Raw genomic sequence first — 24,624 nt, 5'->3', positions numbered from 1 at the left:
TCTTGTAGTGATCTCTAATTATTTATTATTTCTGTGCGGTGCGGTAATCAATGACCCAAACCGGTACCGGTCCGCGGCCCGGTGGTTGTGGTATCAGCATACTTTTGGCTATATTGTATGGGATTTAGAAGAATGTGGTTTATATTATTGCATATTAGCAAATAAATAATTGGTTTAAGAGACACTGTGTGAAAAAGGAAGTGAAATAAAACCTGGTATTTTTACATGAATGTAGCTGCTGAACTGTAGGGCGGACGTAAGAGAGAAGCATGATGGGTTCTATAAGAAGAACAGAGTGATGAAGATGAACTAGTTTGATGATGAAGAGGAACAGCGACTGTGCAGAAACACACCACCATTCTGAACGTGAGGATCATCAAAACCTCTTTATTCAACCTCATCTGGTTCGAGTCCACGGAGCTTCGTCTCATCCTGAGGACACTTCGGTCTGACAGACAAAAAGTGCAAACGTGTCGACGAGGATCTCCACACCTACAGGGCGGCGACGTTTAACCAATAAATAACAACCAAACCAAACAAAATTAATCCCAAAAAAAAAACACAGGAACAAACCGACATTTAAGAAGCAGCACAGCACTCTATCATCCAACTACCTTTAACCTGGTCAATCACGTAACAGGGTTAAGTTAAAGTCTTCAGTACAGGATATCATCAAAACAACCAAACATACATTGATTCAAATACACTATAAGAAAAAAAGTATTGGGACGCCCCTTCATGTGTAATAAATCAATTATATAAAGGAAATTATAAGCTTCCAACTTTGTTTACAGAAGGCCTGATCCTGTTCCATACAAATGCTGTCATGTTTTGACCAGACGGGCACAAATTCCCACACACAGACGTACTTCTTGTACGTAAGTCTTGTGAGAGGGTCACTCTGTCAATGACTGGAGCAAACAAACTATCCGACATTTTTGCCATGATAATGTTCCATGCCGAGGTTTTTGGGACCCATAAGAACCCCGTCTGTAGACTTAAATATGACCAGAATGACACCAAACGACCAAAAGTATGCGGACACCCTCATTATTACTTAATGTTGTAATGGGGGTGTGTGTGATGGAGCCTATCCCAGCTTTTCAATGGGCGCAAGGCACACAGTAACACCCTGGACGTGGTGCCAAATCCATCGCAGGGCAGACACACACATACATTCACCTACAGGGCAATTCAGTGTCTCCAATTAACCTGACTGCATGTCTTTGGACTGTGGGAGGAAACAGGAAACCGACACGGACACGGGGAGAACATGCAAACTCCACACAGAAAGGACCCGGTGCGCCCCGCCTGGGGATCGAACCCAGGACCTAGCCACATTTTCATTACATCTCAGCATTTAGCAGACACTTTTATCCAAGGCGACTTACAGTCATGCAATTGTGGGTTAAGGGCCTCGCTCAAGGGCCCAACAGTGGCAACCTGGCAGTAGTGGGGTTTGAACCAGTGACCTTCTGCTTACTGGACCAGTACTTTAACCACTAGGCTGCAGCTGCTCTTCATGTTATAGTGGGTAAGGTACTGGACTAGCAATCGAAAGGTCACTGGTTCGAGCCCCACCACTGCCAGGTTGCTACTGTTGGGCCCTTGGGCAAGGCCCTTAACCCTCAATTGCTCGACCTACGAGGCCACCACTGTCCAATCTTGTGGGAAGCATTTAATACTATTCAGTATTATCGACTGGGATGTACAACAAGCTCACGGTCAAGCGTCCACATACTTTTGGCCGTTGCAGATGTCTAGACATGCTTCTACCAGTCGGGTATCTTTGTACAATGCAAACAGTTTGCTTTGATCTTTATTATAGGCCGTCGTCATGGTACTTGTGAAAGAAGTGACACGACGTTCTTCCGTTTCTAACGACGGGACTGTAGACGATTGGAAAACAATATTATTATTATTGTTATTATTATTATTATTGTTATAAATACAGCGTTTCTTTGTGTAGCAGCTTCCTGGGTTCACATGTGCATAGTAACAAGTCCACCCACCGGCCACTTTATTAGGAACACCTGTACAACGTAATCACACAAGTTCGAATCTCAGTTCTGCTACTGACCGACAGACAGCGGTCGGCTCGTACGAGTGCAAATATGCGATCGTGACCTCTGCTGGCTGATCGAGGCGCTGCACAGAGACGGGGGATAACGGAGATCAGTGTGCCATACAGACTGCCATATGAGCCCGGTCGTAGCAGGTGAAAAGAAGAGGTACACGTGTCGTCGGGGGATTGGATGTAGGACGGCATGAAAGTGTCAGCACAACAGTCTTACACAGACAAAAAACATCCAGTGAGCGTCAGCTGTGCAGGCGGAAGAACCTTGTTGACGAGGATAAGATGGATCTCATCTACACATGGATACCCAACTCATAATCATGAAGGCGTTCCTAATGAAGTGGCCAGGGAGCGTAGAATCGGAGCCTAAGAGCCTGAGTCCATCGTTTCTGCTCAGGTCCCGGAGACGGAACGTACAGGTTCCACACACCGAGCGTTCGGGTTCCGCCGTCAGTGCTTCAGGTTCAGCACCGGACTGGAATGTTCCGGTTCCTTCTGTAGAGTCTGGAGCACCTGAGTGAGACACAGACACACCCGGGCGTTAGAACAAGACCAAAATAATAAAGGACGGGTTTTCATCCCAATCCACAGACAGTCTCATGGAGGAAGATGATCACCACTGAGCGAGTGGACGAGACAACCAGGACAGAACTGGAGCTCCTGAACCACATTAGATACCACAAGTTCTGTTACTTTGGACAACTTGGACAGCAGGAAACAAAATAGTTCATGTTTTTGTCATTCTAAATGTGTAATCCGCCACATGCTCCGAAAAAGTTGGGACAGGGGCGTGTTTATCACTGTGTCTATTATAGTTGGGGAGCTGAAGATGCCAACTTCTGTACACTTTACCGCTCAACAGTCCGGGGTCTCTGCTGATGTATATTGCACAGGCAAGGAGTGCGGGCAGGCCAGTCTAGCAACCACACCCTTGTACTACTGTTACTCTTACTGACTGTAAATCTCTACATTCTTAGTGGTTGTGTTGCTCAAATGTTCTAAAGCTTTTGGGCTATCAGCCAGAGATGGGGACTCGACTCAGACTCATTTCAAATGACTCGGACTCGACTCGTGACTCGCCAAAAAATGACTTGTGGACAACAAAAGTCAGCAACATTAGTTATGTGACAATTATATATATATATATATATGATCGTGTCATTTTCTGCTCTCTAATAATAATAACGCTTCGGCCGTCTTAACCCACAACACACACGATGTGTAAATGTTCCAGCCAGCTTCCGGCGTAGTGATGAAGCGTCGCTCCCTACTTAAAATGGTGGAGTACCCTACGTAGTGCACTTCACAGGAACGACCGGGGTGAATGGAACGCTCCTACAGAATCGGCGCTGATGGTTGAAAGACGCTTTCTGAACCAATCAGAGCTTCTGATTGTAATTGTTAGTAAGAAATGCTGTTACTTGCATTTATTCAGTTTGCGTCACACAGATGACGCGGTAATGAAACGCTCGATCGGCTTTCTAACCACTTCCTGTTTTACTTCACCACCGGGAAAAGTTTGGAGGTTTTTAATTATAAGCACATTTACAAAATAACGGATTCTGTTCCTAATGGAACGCACGCTTATAAATGTAATAGCATCTGGAAGAACAGAAGCTCAGGTAAGCAGCGGTTATGATTGTTTTGCTGTGTTTGGGATTTTGGCCGCTGTGCCAATTTGCAATGAAAACAAAACGTCAGTTGAAGCTTTTAACTGGTACCGAGGAAAGTAAAGGCACGAAGTAAAACGGCTAAATACACTCGCTAATCTGTGGTTGTTTTTATCTGATCTTACAGATTATTTCTTTATTTCTACGCTACATTTATAATATATGTTTTGTGTTTATTATAGTGACTCGTGACTCGACTCGGACTCTAGCCTAAAGACTCGTGACTCGGCTCACTCTGTTTTTCCGCAAAGTGATGAATGATTTAATGAAAATTTGATTTGCTCCTGTCCCAACTTTTCTGGAATGTGTTCAAGAATGTGTGGAGCTGATGAGGTAAAACATAAGTCTGTTTAAGTTTAAATACAAGCCAGTTAACAGATCAGTGCTTTCGGCTTGTATTCGCATTTTACCCACCGTCCCAACTCTTTTGAAATGCTGTTTGTTAAAAAACGGTAATTGAAAAAGTTATTGGAAAATGATTTCCAACTGAAAGCAAAGCCGAGAGCTTTGAGGTTCTTCGAGCCTGTTGAACGTTACTACACTGCATGGCCAAAAGTATGTGGACACCCCTCGTAATTATGAGCTTTGGTGTTTTAAGTTTGGTTTGACGAGTCTGTTGTGACCTCAACTCCAATAAACACATTTGGGATCCAACGCTTCATTCCAAAGCAACCCAAAACTGAACGGGATGCAATTTAAGCAAGTGAGAGCTTAGGGTCTTTCTTAGGGGCCCAACAATGGCACCTTCTGAATGATGATCTAGTAGCTTAACCAACAAGTCACGACTGTTTTTCGTATCTGTGGTCGTGTTCACCCACCTGTGTCCACGTCCTGTTCCTGCAGGTCATGCTCATGCTGCCGATGCAGGAGAACAGCGTGTGCGACTGGGCGTGGCTGGAGTTTTGCTCCGGGAGGCGGGTGAGGAACTGCGCCATGTGGATGAAGTCCATTTTCATGAGGACGTCGCAGTAGAAGCGCAGGATCCCCAGAGCCGTCCGGAAGAGGAACTCCTCGCCGTCCCGACAAAACACATCCCAGACGCGGCACGCCACGTCCAGCGGGAGAGACTTACTGTAGAGCGTGAAGATCCTGCAAAAACCACAGACACAATTAAACAGGGAACCCCAGTGGGGACCTACTGGACGTCAAAGTGCTTCATGAAACTGGGTGGAAGCTGGTGGGTCATATTTACATTTACATCTTATCCAGAGCGGCTTACGGAAGTGCTTCCACAGTAAACATCACCTTACTCTAGTTTAAGTACAACAGTCCAAGAACACAAATGTGCTGAAACCCTGATAGACAGTGAGAGACTCAGATGTTCGGACAGACAAGGAACCTCGTTCCACCACTTGGGTGCCAGAACAGAGAAGAACCTTGATGCTGGTCTTCCTCGAGTCCTGGGTGGAGGATCGAGTCGGGCGAGACTAGTGGCTCGGAGGTTGCGTGGTACAGAGTGGGGTTTGATGAGACCTTGAGGGTAGCTTGGGGCCGGACCATTTTTGGCTTTGTAGGCGAGCGTCAGTGTTTTAAACTGAATGTGTGCAGCTACAGGAAGCCAGTGAAGAGAACGTAGCAGTGGGGTGATGAGGCAGCAGTGGGGTGATGTGGCAGCAGTGAGGTGATGATGAGGCAGCAGTGGGGTGATGATGTGGCGGTGTTTGGGCTGGTTAAAAACCAGACGTGCAGCTGCATTTTGGATGAGTTGAAGGGGATTAATCGTGGACATGGGAGCTCCAGGCAGGAGGGAGTTGCAGTCGTCCAACCGTGAGATTACAAGTGATTGGACCAAAATCTGGGTAGCTTCCCTGGAGAGAAATGGTCGAATCTTCCTGATGTTGTACAGGAGGAACCGGCACGATCTCGTCATGTTGGCTACATGAGGAGAGAAGGTCAGCTGGTTATCCAGGACGACACCAAGAGTTCTTACATTATCAGATGGTCTGATCTGGGAGTCACCAAGTGAGATTACCAGGTCATATCAAGGCTGTAAAGTATAAAACGTTGATAGATGCAGAAAAACGATAGAGATGACGAACACTGAAGAAGTTCTGGAAGTCATGGTGGACTCCTTCTAATATTTGGGAAGTAGAGTATCAAATACCTCACAATGCGCTGGTAAAACCAAGTCAAGACCATCAATGGGAGTATCGGTGATGGTCAACAAGTCACAAGCCTCAGTCTGGCCAGTAGCCACAAGCCTGGACACTAAAGATAGAGACCAAGTGCATCAGAAAACAGCTGAAAATCTCACAGATGAAGATGATCACCACTGAGCGAGTGTATGAGACAACCAGAACTGGAAAGGAGCTCCTGGACCATATTAAGTCCTGCAAGTTCCGTTACTTCGAGCGTGATGAGGCGCCCACTTGGACAGGACTTGTGGAGGGACAAGGAACCTTCACAGGAACCTTAGCCAACCATCACAAAGCCCCGATGACGTAGTGACGTGACATATGGAGGGTAAACTATGATTTGGTACAACACATGAGCCGTTCCTGCCACCCCTGGTACAGATGGCTACAAAGGTATTAAAAATATAAAAGAAATGTAATATTTATTAAAAGTACATTTACACCAATAAAAAAAGTAAAACACACAGAACCGGAGTGAAAGTATTGGCACCCTGAAGCGTGATCTTGGTTCTTACTCATTATTTCCTTTCCAGGTTCACGTGAGACTCGGTTCAGGAAGTGTGAATCAGTCGTGCACGACTTCCTGTTTCACCGGGGGATTTCTGACGCGTCTCAGCCGCACACCGCTAACAGGTAAATCCACTCGATTACACACAATCATATACGCCTCCGGTCTGGGGCACGGCGGCCTCGGTGCTCACAGAGAGGTTTTACAGACACGAAAGAACCTCAGTGGTCTGTAGAGAGCCGTGACACCATCGGGATGAACTGGAATGTCGACTAAAAGCCAGAGACGGATCTCAGATGCTCTTATGTGCACGAATATGATGAGTAACCCGGGTGAACTCATTTGCAGCTTCTTTACACCAGCCAGCGGTGGATCACAGTATACTCTAGGTGTTCCTCCACCACCTGTGCTGATGCAGAACCCAGAACCTCAAGCCTTCGACTCAAGACCACCATGACCTGGACGACTGAGAACCTACACAGACTTATTAAACACGAACGTATTTCATAAATAACATGAATGAATATTGTGGACGGCTGTTATTGCAGAAATGGGACGTCCAACAAGCTCATGATGAGGAACCCGGGTGAAGTCAGTTACATTTACATTTTCAGACAGTTGTGGCCTAGCGGTTAAGGTACTGGACTAGTAATCCAAAGGTCGCTGGTTCAAGCCCCACCACTTCCAGGTTGCCACTCTTGGGCCCTTGAGCGAGGCCCTTGAACCTAAATGACTTAGACTGTATACTGTTACAGTTTGGATAAAAGCATCCACTACATGCAGAAATTTTAAATGTAAAAAGAAGGAACATCAGACCCCAAAAAGAATGACATCAGACCCCAAAGAGGAGTACATCAGACCCCAAAAGGGAGGAACATCAGACCCCAAAGAGGAGGAACATCAGACCCCAAAAGGGAGGAACATCGGACCCCAAAGAGGAGAACATCAGACCCCAAATAGAGGAACATCAGACCCCAAATAGAGGAACATCAGACCCCAAAAAGAATGACATCAGACCCCAAAGAGGAGTACATCAGACCCCAAAAGGGAGGAACATCAGACCCCAAAGAGGAGGAACATCAGACCCCAAAAGGGAGGAACATCGGACCCCAAAGAGGAGAACATCAGACCCCAAATAGAGGAACATCAGACCCCAAATAGAGGAACATCAGACCCCAAAAAGAATGACATCAGACCCCAAAGAGGAGTACATCAGACCCCAAAAGGGAGGAACATCAGACCCCAAAGAGGAGGAACATCAGACCCCAAAAGGGAGGAACATCGGACCCCAAAGAGGAGAACATCAGACCCCAAATAGAGGAACATCAGACCCCAAATAGAGGAACATCAGACCCCAAAAAGAATGACATCAGACCCCAAAGAGGAGTACATCAGACCCCAAAAGGGAGGAACATCAGACCCCAAAGAGGAGGAACATCAGACCCCAAAAGGGAGGAACATCGGACCCCAAAGAGGAGAACATCAGACCCCAAATAGAGGAACATCAGACCCCAAATAGAGGAACATCAGACCCCAAAAAGAATGACATCAGACCCCAAAGAGGAGTACATCAGACCCCAAAAGGGAGGAACATCAGACCCCAAAGAGGAGGAACATCAGACCCCAAAAGGGAGGAACATCGGACCCCAAAGAGGAGAACATCAGACCCCAAATAGAGGAACATCAGACCCCAAATAGAGGAACATCAGACCCCAAAAAGAATGACATCAGACCCCAAATAGAGGAACATCAGACCCCAAAAAGAAGGAACATCAGACCCCAAATAGAGGAACATCAAACCCCAAATAGAGGAACATCAGACCCCAAAAAGGAAGAACATCAGACCCCCAAACAGAGGAACATCAGACCCCAAATAGAGGAACATCAGACCCCAAAAAGGAGGAACATCAGACCTCAGAAAGAAGGACATCAGACCCCAAAAAGGAGGAACATCAGACCCCAAAAAGGAGGAACATAAGACCTCAGAAAGGAGAACAGCTTCTTGCAGGTGCAGCTTCTTTACACCAGCCAGTGGTGGATCACATTATGCTCTGTGTTCCTCCACCACCTGTGCTGGTGCAGGACCCAGAACCTTTAGTCTTCAGCACTCAAGACCACCATGACCTTGTTGACTTGGAACCCACACAGACTTATTAAACACCGTTGGGATGAACAGGAATGTAGACTGTAAGCCAGGCCACCTTGCCCTATTAAATAAATGAAGATGTTCCCAGCGACCCTTGCTCTCTCTACCCAGCTCATGGACACCCACACAGGAGACGTGCTAGACTGGCAGGAAGTCGCCAGTTTCAGTACCAAGAGCTGCCACTTTCACGCCGCCGTCATCGTGTTAACCACATCAAGTGGGTGAGAAGTGACTAGAAACCTCAAAGCCTCCAAACTGAAGTGTGACGGGGTTGTGGGAGCTCTGCTGAGACCGGACCTGGAAGACTTGCTGTTCAAGGAACCATGAATTTCCCTTATCAGAGAATAACTGGAGGAGATGTGACGTCATCTGTCCATAAGCTGAAAGCAAGAATCCTGACCTGGTGAGACCTGATTGTAAGCGCAATTCTTCCACACTGAGTCCATTGTATTTGTATTGTTGTCCACAAGTCCAATATATTTGTGTATCGCCTACGATGGACATCGTCTCGACCCCCTGAAGAGCGATGAGTTCCGGCATCACTGTGTTCCTATGTGAGAGAACAGTGTCACGTTCTAGAACAGGTTCAGGCGCATGCCTCAAAGTTTAAGGACGTTCTAGAAGTTTCTCCACCACATTTTCTCCCTTTTTCTCCCAGTTTAGTCACAGCCAGTTCCCTCTTCCTCTGTTGGAGACCCCGATGGTGTACAAGGAAGGTATATTCGCCTGACACGCCCTCCCTCAGACATGTGCGTCCTCCACCGACCCCTTCTTATTTGCCTGTATGTGAGGTCGGTCTCGTGCATGTAGAGTCACGCTCTGATCTCCACGTTCCTCCACTTCTGTACAAGCGCCTCGGCCTACTAACCAGGGTCCTTACACTGCCTCGAAGACCCCGCCCACTTTTTAATCCCGTCTTTTCCCACCCAGCAGACTAGTGGCCGATTCTGTCTACAAGGGGGCGCCCAGACTCGGGGAGTCAACACTGGACACCAAAATTCATGTGCAGCGCCCTCTGTTGATGACGCATCCTTGGTTCCAATAAAAAACGGTCCATACGAGGGCCGGTTCTCTAAATAGCACCAAGGTTCTACAAGGGATCTTCAGAAAGTTTCCTCACTTTTATATTATGGTTATAAGCGGTGAGGGTGCAGTAGTGGGAGGAGTAATCGGGCGTGTCTGAGAGACTGAGAGACGCTTATAGTCCGGATTTAGCTCCATCTGGTTTCCACCTTTTTGGACGCTCAAAGAAGCTTTAAGGGAAAGAAGATTTTCATGTGATGATGATGTGAAAGCACCAGCGCATCAGTGGCTACGAGCTCAACCAGAAACATGTTTTACTGAGGGCATTAATTCTTCTGAGGAGGTTTTTCTTGCCACTGTTGCTCTCGGCTGCTTTGCTTTGAGCTCAAGTTACTGTAAAAGCGCCAACCAAATACATTTAAATTGAAGTAAACAATTAGTGAGAAAAATAAGGTACCTACCAGTCAATTAAATAAATATCAGGCGTTAGGTTGTTACTCTTAAAATGTGCAAACAGCTTTGGCATGTTCTCCTCAAAAAACACTTCGAACGCAGCGAAATACGTCAGCATCTGAAAAACACAGAACACTTCACGTTCACACACCCAAAATCTGAATTCGGAAGCTCTGATTGGTTTATACTAGGGATGTAACGATACACTCTACCCACGATGCGATGCGATTTACGATACTGGGTTTCACGATACAATTACGGCAGAAATCACCACCCCATAACCTTTACATTTTCACCCATTTTGAATTAAGCCCAATTTGGCTGGAAAACCCTGAATCTGGCAACTCACTTGACGCGTAGTGACGTCAACCAGGCGAGTTGGATAGCGCCAGTGCACTCTGCTGTTTAAAGTGATCTCACTCGATTTGAGTCGTGGCATATTTGCATCGATTATTAACTGTCTTGTGGTGCATCGTGACGTCCCCAGTTTATTCGGCTGTTTATCGAGGCCTGAACCAGGACTGATTCAGTGAAACACATGAGCACTGATCCATGGTTCTTTTCAAACGTTCTCCTATGTACCGCAGGCATACTTGATATAATGAATATGGTTACTGTCAACATCGTGTAAAAAGTATAATGAGTAAATAATAATAATCTATAAAAAATAATAAACTCTCTTTGTGTAAATATCATGTTCTGCTTAATATACGTGTCAGTGTTGGTTGGATTAAAACAAACCCTGGTGTGATCGCTCTGTGGTTCGGTACAGTAAGTCTGAAGCTTCCTTTCCACCGCTGAAGACCCGCATAAGGGTCTCGGTTCATTTCTAACAAATTCTGGTGCGATTTCCTTCAGATATGAACACAATATGAACCAAAGGCGTCTTCACGAACCAGACAGATCTGTGTCCAATGTGACGTCACAATATGTGACACTAAACACGAGACGAGAGGACAGAGGAGCTTTATCCATTTTTAACCTCTCGCTGTGTTTCCATTGGGTGAAAATAGCAGCAGGGGGCAGCGTTCTGACCACTGGCTCACAAAAGACGTCACTTTTTTTATTTAATGTGGTTTGATGATAATGTAACTTTGATAATCAAACCAGGTCTAACGTAGCAATGGATGATTTTCTTGTTTGGTCCGGAACTACAAGTGTAAACACGACCTAAATCTAACCGAAGGGGAGGGGGGTGAATACTTTTTCCCACCGCTGTATATATACAGTATGTGTTTGTATCTCACCAGGCTGTGGTCGACTCTGTAGAAGGCCATCTGACACGGTTTGTTCAGCAGGTTGGTGAAGGCGATGAAGGCATCGGAGGTGTTCATGTTCAAGAGCAGCACTGCTGCAATAAAGGACATCCCCTGCACCTACACACACACACACACACACACACAGTAATTTAGTGTGAGGTGAAGATCACTGGTGTGGAGGAAGGGGGGGGGGGATTATTTTTAGTAATCAGTGGCTCCGAGTTTCCATTCGTCTGTTACTCTGAGTCAGAAAAAGAGAAATTGGTTACAGTGCAGCGGTGCACTCACGTTTAACTGCCTGGAACACAATACACAGAACAGTACAGTGTAGCACAACAATAACACTACAGCACAGTGACAGTTCAGCACAGTAACAGTTCAGCACAGTAACACTGCAGCACAGTAATAACACTGCAGCACAGTAACAGTTCAGTACAGTAACAGTTCAGCACAGTAACACTGCAGCACAGTAATAACACTGCAGCACAGTAACAGTTCAGTACAGTAACAGTTCAGCACAGTAACACTGCAGCACAGTAATAACACTACAGCACAGTAACAGTTTAGCACAGTAACAGTTCAGCACAGTAACACTGCAACACAATAATAACACTGCAGCACAGTAACACTGCAGCACAATAATAACACTGCAGCACAGTTAACTGCAGCACAGTAACACTGCAGCACAATAATAACACTGCAGCACAGTAACACTGCAGCACAATAATAACACTGCAGCACAGTTAACTGCAGCACAGTAACACTGCAGCACAATAATAACACTGCAGCACAGTAACACTGCAGCACAATAATAACACTGCAGCACAATAATAACACTGCAGCACAGTTAAACTGCAGCACAGTAACACTGCAGCACAATAATAACACTGCAGCACAATAATAACACTGCAGCACAGTTAAACTGCAGCACAGTAACACTGCAGAACAATAATAACACTGCAGCACAGTTAAACTGCAGCACAGTAACACTGCAGCACAATAATAACACTGCAGCACAATAATAACACTGCAGCACAGTTAAACTGCAGCACAGTAACACTGCAGAACAATAATAACACTGCAGCACAGTTAAACTGCAGCACAGTAACACTGCAGCACAATAATAACACTGCAGCACAATAATAACACTGCAGCACAATAATAACACTGCAGCACAGTTAAACTGCAGCACAGTAACACTGCAGAACAATAATAACACTGCAGCACAGTTAAACTGCAGCACAGTAACAGTGCAGAACAATAATAACACTGCAGCACAGTTAAACTGCAGCACAGTAACAGTGCAGAACAATAACACTGCAGCACATTAATGCTGTGTGTGTGTGTGTGTGTGTGTGTGTGTGTGTGTGTGTGTAGTTACGTACATATCCCACATCAGGACGGTAACAGGTGTACGCTCCAAGAACGCTGTGCAAAACGTCGTGGTATGGTCCTCCCTGCCAACACACACACACACACACACACACACACACACACACACACACACACATTATAAAACATGAACTGAAACCTAAACAAGGCCCGAGCTGGCCGAATGTGCTGCAAATGTATATTTATATTTAATTTTAAAAGGTATTTAAAAGGTTTATTTTGATAGTATTCAAATAAAGTGTTTCAGGCTGCTGGGGTGGCACATCGATAATATAACCTATATGGCCAAAAGTATTTGGACACCTGACCATAAGCTAACTGGACACTGATTTCGCTCAAGAAAACCTCAGTTGACGTTCCAATTCATTTCAACGCTCTTGGGTGGGACTGAGGTAAGTGGCACCGCCTCACTCTATAGGAAACAACGTTGGAACGCTTCGATGTTTCTTCTCAGTCATTCTTCAGAATCAGAATCAGAATCACTTTTGGATGTGTTTCAGGTCATTATCCTGCTAAAAGACCCATGAGGTACCGCTTTCTGACACTGTGGGCTGTAAGTTCCTGTCCAAAATGCCTTGATGGGCTCTGACTTTGCACAGATTTAAGGCACCCAGTGCCTGAGGCAGCAAATCTACCCCAAAACATCAGTGAGCCTCCTTCATGTTTTACAGCAATGTCCAACCTGGCCTTTTGTGTGTTGCTTGTAGATAAAGGCTTAATATTTTTATAGGGTACAAAATTAAGTAAGTACATGTGCAGAAGTAGAACAATTGTGACTTATGAAGAAGGATGATGGTGGATAATGTTTATTTTCTATTTTATCGATGCTAATTAGTCTTCTACTGCTGGTGACCGCACTGTGACCTCACTGTGTTTATGAAATGACTTCTAAGTGATACTCTGAGGTTTCGGTTTGGTCAGACTGATGCTTCGTCCAAAACGTTAAACAACAACAGCATCAAGTTTTACCTGCTGGAATATACACAGGTTGGGGAAGGTCCTGGAAATGTCCAGCTTGATCAGCTCCAAACTGGCCTCACGATCAGCACAAGACGAGCCGGTATCTGCACCAACACACCACAATAAAGCATGAACGTGTACACATACCACACAACTGGGAACAAACCTCTGCACGTCAATTAGTGTTTATTAATTAATGACCTCCACATTCAGCTTTCAACACATCAATAAATATCAGCTTTGTTGATTCTCCTGAAAATGAAACTAAGCATGGAACTTGGGGGGGACTTTTGCATAAATTCTGTTTGATGGGGCAGCAGGATTTTCCGCTAGCACGCCAATCGAATCCCGAATCTCGGCTCTGCCACCGGTCGGCTGGGCGCCCCCTAGCGGGCACAATCGACAGCGCAGACAGTGTAGCAGACAAAATCAGCCACTAGTCTGTTGGGTGGGAAAAAAAAGAGACTAAAAAGTGGGCGGGGTCTTTGAGGCCGTGTAAGGACCCCGGTTAGTAGCCCGAGGCGCCTGTACAGAAGTAGAGGAACGTGGCTATGACTAAATATGCATTAGATTGTATTTGATTGGCTGCTTCTCACCTCCAGCGTTGGAGTCTGTGGTGGTGACTGATGGGTAAGTGCTCCACTTCTCCTTCGCCCTCGCCAAACAGATGTCGTACAGCTCTGCTCAGCACACACACACACACACACACACACAACAAATATAGTAAATACACTACGTATATAGACATAAGTATGTGGACACCCGTGCTGATTGATTTTGGTCTTCGACTCCTGTGGCATCCAGTATGGAGGTCTGTGCACGAGGTTAACAATGCAGTGGAAGGATGAACACTGTGGAAATTTTTTTGAGTGGAGACTGTGGACAATATGGAGTCTGGACTGGACAGAGAAAACACTGTGGACCGAGTGGACAGTGTGGAAACTGAGGACAGAGTGAAGACTGTGGACAGTGTGGAGACTTATGACAGTGTGGACAGAGTGGAAACTGTGGATGGTGTGGAGACTGTGGACAGTATGGAGACTGGACTGAGTGAAGACTGTGGACATAGAGGAGGCGGCTATGGACAGCGTGGCCAGAGTAGAGACTGTGGAGAGAGTAGAGACCATGGACAGTGTGGTCTGAGTGGAGACTGTGGACACAGTGGAGACCATGGACAGTGTGGTCTGAGTGGAGACTGTGGACACAGTGGAGACTATGGGTAGTGTGGACTGAGTGGAGACTGTGAACAATGTGAAGACTGAACAGTGTTGACAGAGTAGAGACTGTGGACACAGTGGAGACTGGACTGAGTGAATACTGTGGACACAGTGGAGACCATGGACAGCGTGGCCAGAGTAGAGACTGTGGAGAGAGTAGAGACCATGGACAGTGTGGTCTATGTGGAGACTGTGGACACAGTGGAGACCATGGACAGTGTGGTCTGAGTAGAGACTGTGGAGAGAGTAGAGACCATGGACAGTGTGGTCTGAGTGAAGACTGTGGAGAGAGTGGAGACCATGGACAGTGTGGTCTGAGTAGAGACTGTGGAGAGAGTAGAGACCATGGACAGTGTGGTCTGAGTAGAGACTGTGGACACAGTGGAGACCATGGACAGTGTGGTCTGAGTAGAGACTGTGGAGAGAGTAGAGACCATGGACAGTGTGGTCTGAGTGAAGACTGTGGACACAGTGGAGACTATGGGTAGTGTGGTCTGAGTGGAGACTGTGGACACAGTGGAGACTATGGGTAGTGTGGACTGAGTGGAGACTGTGAACAATGTGAAGACTGAACAGTGTTGACAGAGTAGAGTCCGTGGACAGTGTGGATACTGTGAACACAGTGGAGACTGGACTGAGTGAAGACTGTGGACAGTGTGGAGACTATGGACATTGTGGACAGTGTGAAGACTGAACAGCGTTGACAGAGTAGAAACTATGGACAGTGTGGACAGTGTGGAGACTGTGGACAGTGTGGAGACTGAACAGCGTTGACAGAGTAGAAACTATGGACAGTGTGGACAGTGTGGAGACTGTGGACAGTGTGGACAGAGTAGAGACTGTGGACAGTGTGGACAGTGTGGAGACTGTGGACAGTGTGGAGACTGTGGACAGTGTGAAGACTGAACAGCGTTGACAGAGTAGAAACTATGGACAGTGTGGACAGTGTGGAGACTGTGGACAGTGTGGACAGAGTAGAGACTGTGGACAGTGTGGACAGTGTGGAGACTGTGGACAGTGTGGAGACTGTGGACAGTGTGAAGACTGAACAGTGTTGACAGAGTAGAGACTGTGGACAGTGTGGACAGTGTGGAGACTGTGGACAGTGTGGACAGAGTAGAGACTGTGGACAGTGTGGACAGTGTGGAGACTGTGGACAGTGTTGACAGAGTAGAGACTGTGGACAGTGTGGACAGTGTGGAGACTGTGGACAGTGTGGAGACTGTAGAAACTATGGACAGTGTGGACAGAGTGAAGACTATGAACAAAGTGGAGAGTGAACAGTGTTGACAGACTAGAGACTGTGGACAGTGTGGAAACTATGAACAGTGTGGACAGCTTGAAGACTGTGGACAGTGTGGACATTAGACTAATGATCAGAAAGTTGCCAGTGAAAGTGGCAAATTGCAACTATTGGGCCCCTGATTACGGCCCTTAACCCTCCATTGCTTGCATTGTATTGAGTCATAAATACTGTAAGTATAAAGGTCGTTCATTTGAAAGGAAACACTCACTAACAGTGAACGGGTTTGTCCCTGCACCAGTGTCACTCTGGCGCCCCCTGGCGGATAATCAGAGGACGCGATTCTCTCAGCTGTGGAAACCAGTATCATCATAAAGAACTCCAGTAGATACGTTAGTGTTCTCCTAAATCACTCACTCCTCACTATAACGCCTATAGTTCTGATTCTGGGATGATCAGGTGTCCACATACTTTAGGCCACACAGAGTGATGGAGTAATAAGGTGGTGGTGAGGGGCGGGGCTCTACTCACCGAGTGTGATGTTGAGGTCGTTCCCTATAGCCAGACTCCACACTCGCCCCCTCACACTGGGGGGGATACCCTGCCACCACAAATCCCTCACCCGCCGGGTACAGTGCCTGAAACACACCGGCAGAGTGATTAGGCCATCCATACACTCATTCATCCACTTAATTATCCATCCCTCCATCCATACACTCATTCATCCACTTAATTATCCATCCCTCCATCCATACACTCATTCATCCACTTAATTATCCATCCCTCCATCCATACACTCATTCATCCACTTAATTATCCATCCCTCCATCCATACACTCATTCATCCACTTAATTATCCATCCATCCATCCATACACTCATTCATCCACTTAATTATCCATCCCTCCATCCATATACTCGTTCATCCACTTAATTATCCATCCATCCATCCATACACTCATTCATCCACTTAATTATCCATCCCTCCATCCATACACTCATTCATCCACTTAATTATCCATCCCTCCATCCATACACTCATTCATCCACTTAATTATCCATCCATCCATCCATACACTCATTCATCCACTTAATTATCCATCCCTCCATCCATATACTCGTTCATCCACTTAATTATCCATCCATCCATCCATACACTCATTCATCCACTTAATTATCCATCCGTCCATCCATACACTCATTCATCCACTTAATTATCCATCCCTCCATCCATATACTCATTCATCCACTTAATTATCCATCCCTCCATCCATACACTCATTCATCCACTTAATTATCCATCCCTCCATCCATACACTCATTCATCCACTTAATTATCCATCCCTCCATCCATACACTCATTCATCCACTTAATTATCCATCCCTCCATCCATACACTCATTCATCCACTTAATTATCCATCCCTCCATCCATACACTCATTCATCCACTTAATTATCCATCCCTCCATCCATACACTCATTCATCCACTTAATTATCCATCCCGCCATCCATACACTCATTCATCCACTTAATTATCCATCCCTCCATCCATACACTCATTCATCCATTTAATTATCCATCCCTCCATCCATACACTCATTCATCCACTTAATTATCCATCCCTCCATCCATACACTCATTCATCCACTTAATTATCCATCCCTCCATCCATACACTCATTCATCCACTTAATTATCCATCCCTCCATCCATACACTTATTCATCCACTTAATTATCCATCCCTCCATCCATACACTCATTCATCCACTTAATTATCCATCCATCCATCCATACACTCATTCATCCACTTAATTATCCATCCCTCCATCCATACACTCATTCATCCACTTAATTATCCATCCCTCCATCCATACACTCATTCATCCACTTAATTATCCATCCCTCCATCCATACACTCATTCATCCACTTAATTGTCCATCCCTCCATCCATACACTCATTCATCCACTTAATTATCCATCCCTCCATCCATACACTCATTCATCCACTTAATTATCCATCCCTCCATCCATACACTCATTCATCCACTTAATTATCCATCCATCCATCCATATACTCATTCATCCACTTAATTATCCATCCCTCCATCCATACACTCATTCATCCACTTAATTATCCATCCATCCCTCCATACACTCATTCATCCACTTAATTATCCATCCCTCCATCCATATACTCATTCATCCACTTAATTATCCATCCCTCCATCCATATACTCATTCATCCACTTAATTATCCATCCCTCCATCCATACACTCATTCATCCACTTAATTATCCATCCCTCCATCCATACACCCATTCATCCACTTAATTATCCATCCCTCCATCCATACACTCATTCATCCACTTAATTATCCATCCCTCCATCCATACACTCATTCATCCACTTAATTATCCATCCCTCCATCCATACACTCATTCATCCACTTAATTATCCATCCCTCCATCCATATACTCATTCATCCACTTAATTATCCATCCCTCCATCCATACACTCATTCATCCACTTAATTATCCATCCATCCATCCATCCATATACTCATTCATCCACTTAATTATCCATCCCTCCATCCATACACTCATTCATCCACTTAATTATCCATCCCTCCATCCATACACTCATTCATCCACTTAATTATCCATCCCTCCATCCATACACTCATTGATCCACTTAATTATCCATCCCGCCATCCATACACTCATTCATCCACTTAATTATCCATCCCTCCATCCATATACTCATTCATCCACTTAATTATCCATCCCTCCATCCATACACTCATTCATCCACTTAATTATCCATCCCTCCATCCATACACTCATTCATCCACTTAATTATCCATCCCTCCATCCATACACTCATTCATCCACTTAATTATCCATCCCTCCATCCATACACTCATTCATCCACTTAATTATCCATCCCTCCATCCATACACTCATTCATCCACTTAATTATCCATCCCTCCATCCATACACTCATTCATCCACTTAATTATCCATCCCTCCATCCATACACTCATTCATCCACTTAATTATCCATCCCTCAATCCATACACTCATTCATCCACTTAATTATCCATCCCTCCATCCATACACTCATTCATCCACTTAATTATCCATCCCTCCATCCATACACTCATTCATTCACTTAATTATCCATCCATCCATCCATATACTCATTCATCCACTTAATTATCCATCCCTCCATCCATATACTCATTCATCCACTTAATTATCCATCCCTCCATCCATACACTCATTCATCCACTTAATTATCCATCCCTCCATCCATACACTCATTCATCCACTTAATTATCCATCCCTCCATCCATACACTCATTCATCCACTTAATTATCCATCCCTCCATCCATATACTCATTCATCCACTTAATTATCCATCCCTCCATCCATACACTCATTCATCCACTTAATTATCCATCCCTCCATCCATACACTCATTCATCCACTTAATTATCCATCCCTCCATCCATACACTCATTCATCCACTTAATTATCCATCCCTCCATCCATATACTCATTCATCCACTTAATTATCAATCCCTCCATCCATACACTCATTCATCCACTTAATTATCCATCCATCCATCCATCCATATACTCATTCATCCACTTAATTATCCATCCCTCCATCCATACACTCATTCATCCACTTAATTATCCATCCCTCCATCCATACACTCATTCATCCACTTAATTATCCATCCCTCCATCCATACACTCATTCATCCACTTAATTATCCATCCATCCATCCATATACTCATTCATCCACTTAATTATCCATCCCTCCATCCATACACTCATTCATCCACTTAATTATCCATCCCTCCATCCATACACACATTCATCCACTTAATTATCCATCCCTCCATCCATACACTCATTCATCCACTTAATTATCCATCCCTCCATCCATACACTCATTCATCCACTTAATTATCCATCCCTCCATCCATACACTCATTCATCCACTTAATTATCCATCCCTCCATCCATACACTCATTCATCCACTTAATTATCCATCCCTCCATCCATACACTCATTCATCCACTTAATTATCCATCCCTCCATCCATACACTCATTCATCCACTTAATTATCCATCCCTCCATCCATACACTCATTCATCCACTTAATTATCCATCCCTCCATCCATACACTCATTCATCCACTTAATTATCCATCCCTCCATCCATACACTCATTCATCCACTTAATTATCCATCCCTCCATCCATACACTCATTCATCCACTTAATTATCCATCCATCCATCCATATACTCATTCATCCACTTAATTATCCATCCCTCCATCCATACACTCATTCATCCACTTAATTATCCATCCCTCCATCCATACACTCATTCATCCACTTAATTATCCATCCCTCCATCCATACACTCATTCATCCACTTAATTATCCATCCCTCCATCCATACACTCATTCATCCACTTAATTATCCATCCATCCATCCATATACTCATTCATCCACTTAATTATCCATCCCTCCATCCATATACTCGTTCATCCACTTAATTATCCATCCCTCCATCCATACACTCATTCATCCACTTAATTATCCATCCCTCCATCCATACACTCATTCATCCACTTAATTATCCATCCCTCCATCCATACACTCATTCATCCACTTAATTATCCATCCATCCATCCATATACTCATTCATCCACTTAATTATCCATCCCTCCATCCATACACTCATTCATCCACTTAATTATCCATCCCTCCATCCATATACTCATTCATCCACTTAATTATCCATCCATCCATCCATATACTCATTCATCCACTTAATTATCCATCCCTCCATCCATACACTCATTCATCCACTTAATTATCCATCCATCCATCCATATACTCATTCATCCACTTAATTATCCATCCATCCATCCATACACTCATTCATCCACTTAATTATCCATCCATCCATCCATACACTCATTCATCCACTTAATTATCCATCCATCCATCCATACACTCATTCATCCACTTAATTATCCATCCCTCCATCCATACACTCATTCATCCACTTAATTATCCATCCATCCATCCATACACTCATTCATCCACTTAATTATCCATCCCTCCATCCATACACTCATTCATCCACTTAATTATCCATCCATCCATCCATATACTCATTCATCCACTTAATTATCCATCCCTCCATCCATACACTCATTCATCCACTTAATTATCCATCCATCCATCCATATACTCATTCATCCACTTAATTATCCATCCCTCCATCCATACACTCATTCATCCACTTAATTATCCATCCATCCATCCATATACTCATTCATCCACTTAATTATCCATCCATCCATCCATACACTCATTCATCCACTTAATTATCCATCCCTCCATCCATACACTCATTCATCCACTTAATTATCCATCCCTCCATCCATACACTCATTCATCCACTTAATTATCCATCCCTCCATCCATACACTCATTCATCCACTTAATTATCCATCCCTCCATCCATACACTCATTCATCCACTTAATTATCCATCCCTCCATCCATACACTCATTCATCCACTTAATTATCCATCCCTCCATCCATACACTCATTCATCCACTTAATTATCCATCCCTCCATCCATACACTCATTCATCCACTTAATTATCCATCCATCCATCCATACACTCATTCATCCACTTAATTATCCATCCATCCATCCATACACTCATTCATCCACTTAATTATCCATCCCTCCATCCATACACTCATTCATCCACTTAATTATCCATCCCTCCATCCATACACTCATTCATCCACTTAATTATCCATCCCTCCATCCATACACTCATTCATCCACTTAATTATCCATCCCTCCATCCATACACTCATTCATCCACTTAATTATCCATCCCTCCATCCATACACTCATTCATCCACTTAATTATCCATCCCTCCATCCATACACTCATTCATCCACTTAATTATCCATCCCTCCATCCATACACTCATTCATCCACTTAATTATCCATCCATCCATCCATACACTCATTCATCCACTTAATTATCCATCCCTCCATCCATACACTCATTCATCCACTTAATTATCCATCCCTCCATCCATACACTCATTCATCCACTTAATTATCCATCCCTCCATCCATACACTCATTCATCCACTTAATTATCCATCCCTCCATCCATACACTCATTCATCCACTTAATTATCCATCCCTCCATCCATACACTCATTCATCCACTTAATTATCCATCCATCCATCCATACACTCATTCATCCACTTAATTATCCATCCATCCATCCATACACTCATTCATCCACTTAATTATCCATCCCTCCATCCATACACTCATTCATCCACTTAATTATCCATCCCTCCATCCATACACTCATTCATCCACTTAATTATCCATCCCTCCATCCATACACTCATTCATCCACTTAATTATCCATCCCTCCATCCATACACTCATTCATCCACTTAATTATCCATCCCTCCATCCATACACTCATTCATCCACTTAATTATCCATCCCTCCATCCATACACTCATTCATCCACTTAATTATCCATCCCTCCATCCATACACTCATTCATCCACTTAATTATCCATCCCGCCATCCATACACTCATTCATCCACTTAATTATCCATCCATCCATCCATACACTCATTCATCCACTTAATTATCCATCCCTCCATCCATACACTCATTCATCCACTTAATTATCCATCCCTCCATCCATACACTCATTCATCCACTTAATTATCCATCCCTCCATCCATACACTCATTCATCCACTTAATTATCCATCCCTCCATCCATACACTCATTCATCCACTTAATTATCCATCCATCCATCTCCATATACTCATTCATCCACTTAATTATCCATCCCTTCATCCATACACTCATTCATCCACTTAATTATCCATCCCTCCATCCATACACTCATTCATCCACTTAATTATCCATCCCTCCATCCATACACTCATTCATCCACTTAATTATCCATCCATCCATCCATCCATATACTCATTCATCCACTTAATTATCCATCCCTCCATCCATACACTCATTCATCCACTTAATTATCCATCCCTCCATCCATACACTCATTCATCCACTTAATTATCCATCCCTCCATCCATACACTCATTCATCCACTTAATTATCCATCCCTCCATCCATACACTCATTCATCCACTTAATTATCCATCCCTCCATCCACTCATTCATCCACTTAATTATCCATCCCTCCATCCATACACTCATTCATCCACTTAATTATCCATCCCTCCATCCATACACTCATTCATCCACTTAATTATCCATCCCTCCATCCATACACTCATTCATCCACTTAATTATCCATCCCTCCATCCATACACTCATTCATCCACTTAATTATCCATCCATCCATCCATATACTCATTCATCCACTTAATTATCCATCCATCCATCCATATACTCATTCATCCACTTAATTATCCATCCCTCCATCCATACACTCATTCATCCACTTAATTATCCATCCCTCCATCCATACACTCATTCATCCACTTAATTATCCATCCCTCCATCCATACACTCATTCATCCACTTAATTATCCATCCCTCCATCCATACACTCATTCATCCACTTAATTATCCATCCATCCATCCATATACTCATTCATCCACTTAATTATCCATCCCTCCATCCATACACTCATTCATCCACTTAATTATCCATCCCTCCATCCATACACTCATTCATCCACTTAATTATCCATCCATCCATCCATACACTCATTCATCCACTTAATTATCCATCCCTCCATCCACTCATTCATCCACTTAATTATCCATCCCTCCATCCATACACTCATTCATCCACTTAATTATCCATCCATCCATCCATATACTCATTCATCCACTTAATTATCCATCCATCCATCCATACACTCATTCATCCACTTAATTATCCATCCCTCCATCCATACACTCATTCATCCACTTAATTATCCATCCCTCCATCCATATACTCATTCATCCACTTAATTATCCATCCCTCCATCCATATACTCATTCATCCACTTAATTATCCATCCCTCCATCCATATACTCATTCATCCACTTAATTATCCATCCCTCCATCCATACACTCATTCATCCACTTAATTATCCATCCCTCCATCCATACACTCATCATCCACTTAATTATCCATCCCTCCATCCATACTCATCCTCCACTTCATCCATCCATCCATCCATATCCTTCCTTCATCCATCCTTCATCCATCCCTCCATCCATATTCATCCATCCATCCTTCCAGCCATCCATCCATCCATGCATCCATCCATCCATATTCATCCATCCATCCCTCCATCCATATTCATCCATCCATCCATCCATCCTTCCATCCATCCATCCATCCATCCATCCATATTCATCCATCCATCCCTCCATCCATCCATCCCTCCATATCTGTCTCGCGTGTGT

At 44.2% G+C, this 24,624-nt stretch overlaps 1 protein-coding gene across 1 annotated transcript in view; it reads right to left on the bottom strand.

The window, feature by feature from the left end:
• Window positions 1-1,621: 1,621 nt before the first annotated feature.
• LOC134311792 (TBC1 domain family member 14-like) overlaps window positions 1,622-24,624 on the bottom strand; it is a 52,117-nt gene continuing 29,114 nt past the window's right edge. The window contains exons 8-15 of the mRNA XM_062993464.1: window positions 16,615-16,721; window positions 14,220-14,303; window positions 13,633-13,727; window positions 12,657-12,728; window positions 11,260-11,388; window positions 10,021-10,130; window positions 4,566-4,836; window positions 1,622-2,590 (exon numbers count right to left, since the gene is read on the bottom strand). Coding sequence (XP_062849534.1) covers window positions 2,528-2,590; window positions 4,566-4,836; window positions 10,021-10,130; window positions 11,260-11,388; window positions 12,657-12,728; window positions 13,633-13,727; window positions 14,220-14,303; window positions 16,615-16,721 — 931 coding nt within the window. The 3' untranslated portion in view covers window positions 1,622-2,527. The remainder of the gene's footprint in view (window positions 2,591-4,565; window positions 4,837-10,020; window positions 10,131-11,259; window positions 11,389-12,656; window positions 12,729-13,632; window positions 13,728-14,219; window positions 14,304-16,614; window positions 16,722-24,624) is intronic.

The sequence above is a fragment of the Trichomycterus rosablanca genome, chromosome 4 (genome assembly GCF_030014385.1).
Source record: "Trichomycterus rosablanca isolate fTriRos1 chromosome 4, fTriRos1.hap1, whole genome shotgun sequence".
Classification (NCBI taxonomy): domain Eukaryota; kingdom Metazoa; phylum Chordata; class Actinopteri; order Siluriformes; family Trichomycteridae; genus Trichomycterus; species Trichomycterus rosablanca.
The sequence above is the reverse complement of the archived record's forward strand: the minus strand, read 5'-3'. Positions and strand labels throughout refer to the sequence as shown.